The sequence below is a fragment of the Leopardus geoffroyi genome, chromosome D2, assembly GCF_018350155.1.
Source record: "Leopardus geoffroyi isolate Oge1 chromosome D2, O.geoffroyi_Oge1_pat1.0, whole genome shotgun sequence".
NCBI classification, from domain to species: Eukaryota; Metazoa; Chordata; class Mammalia; order Carnivora; family Felidae; genus Leopardus; species Leopardus geoffroyi.
This window is the reverse complement of record NC_059334.1, coordinates 63879573-63888089: the sequence shown is the minus strand read 5'-3', so window position 1 is coordinate 63888089 and position 8517 is coordinate 63879573. Positions and strand designations below refer to the sequence as shown.

Sequence of the window (8517 nt, the reverse complement as noted above, 5' to 3'; positions counted from 1 at the left end):
ATATTGGCAGGCAACACCGGCGGCTGATTAGTGATTTTTGGAGCTACGGTCCTTTAAGTCTGGCTTGTATTTGGAGCCGCATCCTGGTTCTGCTCTGTAGAAGCGTTTTGACAATAACAGCCAATAGAAAGTGCCCCAGGTGCATGATATTTTTCACTTGGGGCTCGTTCCCGTGGTCCCTGTCTCACAAGGAAGATTAGATAAGTTATATATGTTTAAACAAGCAATAAAAGTAGCTGTGACTTTTGGCATCAGGTATAAACAGCTGATTTTTACCAAAATTCTCTTCCTTCTGATGGGTAATGGAGGGGCACGGTATATCTCCCCAGGTAATTCTGATTCTTTCCCTGAAAGCACAGCCCTAGGTGAGAGTAAGTAAGTGGTCAGATAGTTTTTACAACTGGAGGGCAGGGAGGACAGAGAAAGGAGACCCAGCACAAAAGAACTCAGGCCTCTCAGGTTCAATTCATTATTTGTCAAGCCCTAGTTATTTTGTCTGTTTTTACCCAAATTATCTCATTTGATCTGGGTTCCAACATTGTGAGGTAGACAGATGTCATTATTGTCAATTTATAGATAGGGAAATTGGAACTTGATTATGTGATTATCCCTCTGGGCCTCAGACAATGAAAAAGTAATGGAGTTTTATTGAGACTTTTTAGTTTCTCAATAAATTGAACTCTAGCTGAGGTTCTCCTCCCATTTTTGTATACAACATGCCATTGATTCTGCTCTGAATGAACCTATATCTCATCATGATATATGGTCTAAGAACACAGAGGCGAAGAGCATTTTAAAGGGAACTCTGCTACTGTAAAGTTAATGGTAATTAAACTAAGTTTAAGGGACATCAAGACGCAGTACTCTGGAGGTAATTGGGCTACATCTGGTCCCCCTTGGCAGTAATGTTGGAGTAGACGAGAATTTGGCAGGGTCTGCTGTGTGTGTCAGGATGAGGCATTCCCATTGCTTATGTTTGCTCTCTGGCCTTCTTCCCTCTGAACAAGGCCAACTGCTTTAAAAGGCAAGCAGCATAGCATGTGAAGCTGGGGCCTGGCAGCTGTCTATTGAGTAGCCGTATTTCAGTCCAGTGAGGGAAGCAAGGGAGGGCATCGGGCCATGGGCTGCTAAACAAGTGGGTCAGGAGGGCAATGACAAGTGGAGGGCTGTGAGCCACTAAATGATGAACACACTTGGGAAGTTAGATGCTAAGCCATTCTGGACACTATAAATACAGGAGCCATATTGGCATAACCCTTAGGCTTTCCACTGAAGCTCAGTCATGTGCAGTTCAACCAAGTTTGCTTGTGTCAGGAAGGGATGTGGTGGAAAGAACACTGCCCCGTTATAAAGAAGACACGGGTTCTGTCTCCAGCTCCACACTAACTCGTTATATAACCATAGGGAAGTCACTTTCCTCTCTCAGTTTATCCCCCTACAGAAGAGAGTTTTCCTAAGTACGCCCGTACTAGTCATCTATCAACTTTGGAATTGGCAATGTGTTCTTCACACCTCTGTAAATCAGAAGTAGCCAGTGAGGCAGGCCATAAAGTGTTCTCCTTTTACAAATAAGAAATCATGGTCCAGAATGACTTGCTGAAAGTCAGAGATCTCCTAATTCCTGGCTTAATATTCTTTCCAACGTCCAATCCATCACCACCTTGACTCGCAGTGTGTTTTTTGTCCCAGATAACTCAATTGGGTGACTCTCTCGGAGCTGCAGCTGTCGCCCAGGAGGAAATGAGCCAATGTGGAAGTGGTTCTCACTTCTGCAGATTAAGGTGCCTTGTATCATGGTAACAGGAACCAAGGGAGGTGACTTTTACCCAGTAACTCTCCCTGAGCTATTTTAGTGGCAGACAAAGCAGTTATTCTCAAACTTCAACAGACAGGAGAATCCTCAGAAACTCCAGGCTCCAGCCTGAGCACTTCTGCAGGCTTATCAGGTTTCAAATCTCCTGAGAGAAGACAATTCTGGTGCAAAGAGTGTCCCCACCACTTGTGAGAAACCCCGCATAGAAATAGCTACAAAGCCAATCACATTCTCCGCCATCTGCCTTTGGCTGTCTGCTAGGAGAAATCTGGCAGGCCCATGTGCTGGTTGCACGGGCTACATTCCTAGCAGGGCTTAGCCCAAATGAACCAACTGACTCATTATGTTTTACCACTTGATTTCACTGTCATCCTTTCTTAATCTGGTGGAGTTTTATCAACCCCAACATAAATTAATATGGGAAGAATTCAGATCCCCTTGGAAAGCAAAAACGACTTCATTTAGAAAAATCACTTTTGACGTGGGATAAGGATATTAGACACTTTACACTACTGGGGAAGCTTAAAACTATTAAAAATACCTTAAAGATGTACAGGCACCTTATATTATGAACCACTAGTTAGACCAAAAAACACTTCATTATTTCTTTTAGAGGCACTATAAATGGCATCCCCCATTGAAGAAGTTACTCCGACAGTATGAATTTTTTAAAAGGTGAGCATAACTCATGTGATGCCAAGAATAATAATTTTTAAATACATTCACCAATCAAAAGAAAACTACCTTTGTTTCATCCTACATCTTTCATTTGAGTTACAAAAAATAAGATTCTGGAATGGTCAGCTAGTATCCAAATTATAGGAACAAATTATTGACCAAAGTTTTAGGGTTTCCTTGGCTTCTGGGATCCGTGGAAATTTATTACCTATTTTGAACACTAAAAAAATAATTAAAACATCTAACTTACAGACCTTATTGTAAGTACTTAGCTCACCTAAGTACTAATGTTAGGGAAGAGCCACTCATTCATCCCTCCAAATTCCTTACTCAGCAGTGGACAGAAGATCTATTGCTGGTTTGATGCATCAAACAGCATTAAAAAAGGTTAAAATAGGGGTGCCTGGGTGGCTCAGTCAGTTAAGAGTCTGACTCAGTTTTGGCTCAGGTCGTGATCTTGTGGGTCATGAGAAAGGGCCCCACATCAGACTCCACACTGATAGTGTGGATCCTGCTTGGGATTCTCTCTCTTCCTCTTTCTCTGCCCCTCCCCTGATCATTCTCTTTCTCTTTCTCTCTCTCAAATAAATTTTTTAAAAAACTTAAAAAAATAAGAAGGTTAAAATAATAATAAAGGTTAAAATAATAATAATAATAATAATAATAATAATAAAGAAAATACATCTTCTTGGTTCCTTCTCATTTCCTCTGCTAAAATCTTCAAGGCCCGAGTTGGAGTTCTATCTACCACCCACTGGGATCTGATGCCAGCCTCAAAGGCCTTGTGGTTACCAAGCCTTCTGCTCAGAAGTCCTGGCCACAAATATTGGGATTGAAACTTGGAAATGGGCCATCTAATGAAAGTTCCCCACAGGACCATAGAAAATGAATAAGTATGGTAGATTGAACTGTTGTTAACTACTGTTCTCAATTCTCTGTGCCCTTCCCTAGATTGAAATTATATACCCACACCTTTGCCATGTGACTTAGTGGTGCCTTACACCAGAGGAGGCAGAGACTGTTTCTGGCCACTGATGCTGGACGTGGCTATGCGGTTTTCTTTAGACAACAGAATGTAGATGATGGTAAAGAGAGTGACCATTTTGAGCCAAGGCCTTAGAGGCATAGAGTATTCTGCTGGCCTCACTTGGAATTCTGTAATCCACCATGAAATGCCATGCCATGGGTAGCTTCTGGTCTCAGAAGATGACAACGCATGAAGACGACCTGGACCGAACTGAAGCCTGCATCTGAACTAGTTCAGGAGAGATCGGGCCGTCCCAACTGAGTTCAGCCAAACCACAGCCAACCTGGAGATTCACGAATAAAACATAAATATCTGTGTTGTAAGCTATTTGTTTTTGTTTGTTTTGTCTGGCCATGTAGCATTGGTGCAGGAACACTTGACTGATAACAATAATGAGAACTGCCCAAAGAGAAAAATGTCAGCCAAGTATGTAGCTTTGATGTACAAAAATACATTTATTTTCAACAATTTCAAAACCACTGTCTTTTTTTTTTTACAGTAGAAATATTCAAATGGAACAATAAAATCAAGAACAGTATATATACATATACTGTATATATAGACATGACTCATGCATTTGTATTCCAGTATTTAGTACAAGTATTGCAATTGTCTGCCCCATTTAACCCTTGAAACAAAAAAGCAGGATCTTTAGAAACGCTCCTTATCCTCATCTATGCTGTAGCCAGTCAGATCTCTCTAGGTCACATTCTCTCGGGGTCTCACAGAGAAGAATGTGAACAATAGCTCACAAAAACTAACAGGTACAAACTCCGGCCTTTCCTCGTGTATATATACAGTATATAATTTTTTAAAACAAGTAGACTCAGGCTGAGCCCGAAAAGAAAACAACGCTTACGGCATGGCTTAAAGTGACCCTACGGAAAAGAAGTAGTGTGTGTGAATGCATGAAGGGGCCGGGATGCTGGAAAGGAGAAGCTGGCTTTGAAAGCCACTCGCCCCAGAGGCAAGAACTATCTTAAGGGAACTGAAGGCAGACATTTGACTTTAAGGAAGTTGTGTACATCTGACAAGCAAATAGCACAGCTTTGCTGAAATCATCTTTGACTAATATCATTAAAGGCTAGCCCCCTATTTGGCCTGCAGGGCTTACATGGACTCATGATGCCACAAATGCCACATCCCTCCCAGCCTCTTGGACTCCTGTGCCAAGACGTGCTCGCTAGGCCTAACCTAGTGCTCAGGGGCTTTTCTGAGCTAAAAATAGCCCAGGAATTCTCCACAAGCATTATACATTTCCATGGAGTCTGACCAGAAAGCACAAAGACTGTTCCTCTTAGATCTGTGGCCTAGCTTCTTCAGGGAAAACCACCTTCTCTGGCTGGTAAGTACCCTCAGTGCTTTCCTTTTGGAGGGGAAGCCTTGTTTCCCCACCTGGGTCTCAGAAGTCTCTGGTGGGCTTCATCGTGCAACTTCTTCCACGTCACTGATGGAACAGAAAGACCCTTGTTGTTCTAGGATGTCACTCTAGTCCTTCCTTTACTAATTGTCCCAAAGAAGCCCTCCCCGTCCCGCCCTCCCCCCCTTTATATACATAGGTAGAAACCAGCTATGCATGGACACAGAGATTCAAGAGTTAAGTGTGACAGACAACTGGAGAGCATCCAGAACCCAACACATCTAGCAGGCCTGGGGGTTGGTCAGCTTGGACGGTGAGTGCATAAGCCAACACACGCATCTTTCTTTTTTCGGTTTTCTTTTTTACTAAACATTAAATTATTTCTTAGGAAATAAAAAGCTATTTACACTGTAATTATATACAAGAAGCCACCTGTAGCCTCGCTATCGACATGCACGAGGCAGGGCCTCTTTCGTAAAGATGTGCACGCTTTCTGCAGCTACTTTCACTCCCCACCAACCCACCTCCTGCAGATCTAACTGGGGAATGGTTTGTGTTTTAGGGGTGTGTGCTGGGGGTCGGGGGGGGGTGTTGGTGATTGTGGGGGTGGGAAGCAGGACATGGGAGGTTAATGAAAAGCCAACCCAACTTAATAAAAACAAAAACAAAAAACCCAAAAAACAAATAAACGACAAAGGAGACCACAGTAAAAAGAGTCCTCACACTGTCAGCGGCAGAGTAAAGCCAAGGAGGCCACAGGAAGATGCATCCTTTGCCCTCCGCACAAATACGGCCATTTATTCTTTTTGTCTCATTTTAATCAGCTAAGAACTCCTTTGCCTCCCACAGCTAATAAGCATCTGCCTGCTCTTTATGAAGGGGCCCTTGGTAAACAAAAGGTAAAAAAGCCATTTTCATTTTTCCATAACAAGAGTAATAGTAATCATCAAAAATAAGGTCAGAAAGATGGTTGACCACGTGACTTGTGGATATTAAACACTAGTGCAGTTGGGGATCTCCTTTGTGCTTTCGCTGTTTGCAATGGTGGCAATGCCTCCTGCGGGGAAGAGAACACAGAAGGAGAGAGGATGTCAATTTCACAAGGGCAGGAACCTGTGTCTATTTTATTTACTGCTAAATACCAAGCCACCTTGAACAGGTACCTACTATGTATTTATTAAAAAGGACACCTGGACAGGCTATCCTACTAGCTCATTGGCTTATGCCGTCTATGTGAAGGTGTGCTATCTCCCACATCAGCACGCAAGGCAGGAGCAATGCCTTGCTTGCCCTCTTCCACGCCACTAATGACAACGGTCATAGTCAACGTACTATGTGGCAGGCACTGTGCTAATGACACACCATCATTTCATTATCACAACAATTTTGGAAGGTAGGTACAATTATTCCCATTTCACAGATGAGGAATGTGAGGTACAGAGGGGTCACAGAGCAAGCAGATTGATAAAGCAAGAAAATGCACGCGGGGCCCTCTGATACCAGAGCCAATATTCATGTGGTTATGAATTACGACATCCACTTTTGCTTCAGAGAAAGAAAGACAAATCCCAACAGTAATGCATAGATAGCCTTATCCCTCCCCTACTCCAACCCCAGCACTTTCTATCCTGGTCTACTTTTAAGGGGGAAAAAAAAATCTACCAATTTCATGTGGCCAGAGGTGGCAGACAAATTTTAAAACATGAGTATGTTTCTGTAGCCAGCTGTTTCCCACCCCGCTCCAGTCTGGTACTAGCTGAGGGACAGGCCACACGAGCCAGCTGACCTCGGGTTTGGAGGACAGAGGACACAGGAGCTTGGTGGTACCAGCACACATACCTATGACCCGGGTGTCCAGCTCTTTGTCCAGCAGTTCCTCAGGCTCGGTGAAGTCACTGAGTGTGATTTTGGGGGCGTTTTCACTTTGGCTCACTGACCCAATCATCTCCTGCTCCTTGTCGTGTTGGACTTGAGCATAGATGTTAATCCAGGGGATTTTCCTACAAAAATCAGATTATGATCACAGGGTACGCCAAACTTGGGCAACTGGGAGATCCTGGGTCATAAGGGGGAGGAAGAAGCTATTTATAGGACAGGCCCATGTCAGGGAAAGGGGCTGGTCATGCCGACACTGCAGCCAGGAGGCCAAGAAGCAGAAGGCCAGAGAGCAGATGGCCCAGTGGAGATGTAAACCGCAGAACTCCGTGAGGGCTGCACCTTCTTCTGGGGTCAAAAAAAACCCAAAAAACAAAAAACAAAAACAAAAACAAAAACAAAACAAAACAGGTGTAAACAGAAGGGCAATGCTGTCAATCAGGTTGCACTAAAACCCTTAACATAGTTATCTGCCATGAATCTTTTCAAGGAGCTGGACTTTGAGACGCAGAAGGTTCTACCACAGTGAAAAGACAGCTTTTTTCTAAGGTTGCATCTACTGCATCAATTTACATTGGTTTCTTTATGAGTAGCCAAGAGAGAAAAGGCTTCCAGCCATTGCTACCATATTCAGAACACCATCCATGGGCCAAATATCTTAAACAGTTGGACAGTCAGTTTCCTCATCTGCTCGATGGGAATAACAATAGCTTCCTTTCAGGATTGTGGAGAGGATTAAGAGAAGTGAAATAACTTCCTTCAAAGTCACAAAGGTTGTAGGTTTGGAAGCCAGGCAGAAAGACTTGAGGTTGGAAGAGCGGCTGGTTCAGATTGAAATCTTCTTGGATTCATCTCCTGACCCATCTCCATTATCCCCTGACCCACTGTGTTCCAGTCCTGTGGCCTCCTCTGAATTCCTCTAAGCCAGGGCTTCTCCAACTTTAATGTACTTTTTATCACCCGAGTTCTTGCTAAAATGCATTTGTGACTCTACAGGTCTGTACGCGATGGGGTGAAATTTCTGCATTTCTGCCAAGCTCCCAGGAGATTCTGAGGCTGCTGCTCTGAGCCCCAAACTGTGAGGTGTAAGAATCTAGGACATCAAACTGGTCCCCACCGTGGGCACTTTGAACCAGCTGTTCCCTCTAGAACACTCCTCCTTCTATTCTTCTCATGATGGTGTGTCCTTTCTGCCCTTCAGAACTTGGCTCTGAGAGGCCTCTCCTGACCACCCAACCTCTCCTGTTAAAAGGATATAATTATGGGATAGTGTTTATGAAAGAAATGGATAGGGTCCTGGGTTTAGGGTGGTGGAATAGTCAACTTTGCCAACTCGTTTTCTGTCTTTGTCTCCATTGCCTAAAAGTCCCATGCATTCTGGGTCTATGTTCTCTGTCTTCACGGCTACACACACAACTTAGCACAGTGCTTGGCACATGGTTTATCTTCAGGAAGTATTTGTTAAATGAATGAACAGATGACCTCAAAGCATGTGCTCTTTCTACCTTCATATATTATGTTCTCAAACAAAAAGACCACATTTTTACCTTGGACTATTATATCTAGAAGGGACCGCTCATAACCCATTGAATGACGGGGAGATTGGATTAAAGTCCAGACATTTCACGAAGCTGATCCCTGGCAATGATATTATTAAAACTTAAGGCATCAGGCGCCCATCCCAATCTAGAATGTTCTGTGCCTTTCTAAAGGAGAATCACTCTGTTGCCCTGGTACCAAGCAGCGGTATTTTCAAGCTTCTGT

At 43.5% G+C, this 8517-nt stretch overlaps 1 protein-coding gene across 1 annotated transcript in view; it reads right to left on the bottom strand.

The window, feature by feature from the left end:
- Positions 1–5218: 5218 nt before the first annotated feature.
- SORCS3 (sortilin related VPS10 domain containing receptor 3) overlaps positions 5219–8517 on the bottom strand; it is a 593451-nt gene continuing 590152 nt past the window's right edge. The window contains exons 26-27 of the mRNA XM_045438829.1: positions 6718–6878; positions 5219–5935 (exon numbers count right to left, since the gene is read on the bottom strand). Coding sequence (XP_045294785.1) covers positions 5871–5935; positions 6718–6878 — 226 coding nt within the window. The 3' untranslated portion in view covers positions 5219–5870. The remainder of the gene's footprint in view (positions 5936–6717; positions 6879–8517) is intronic.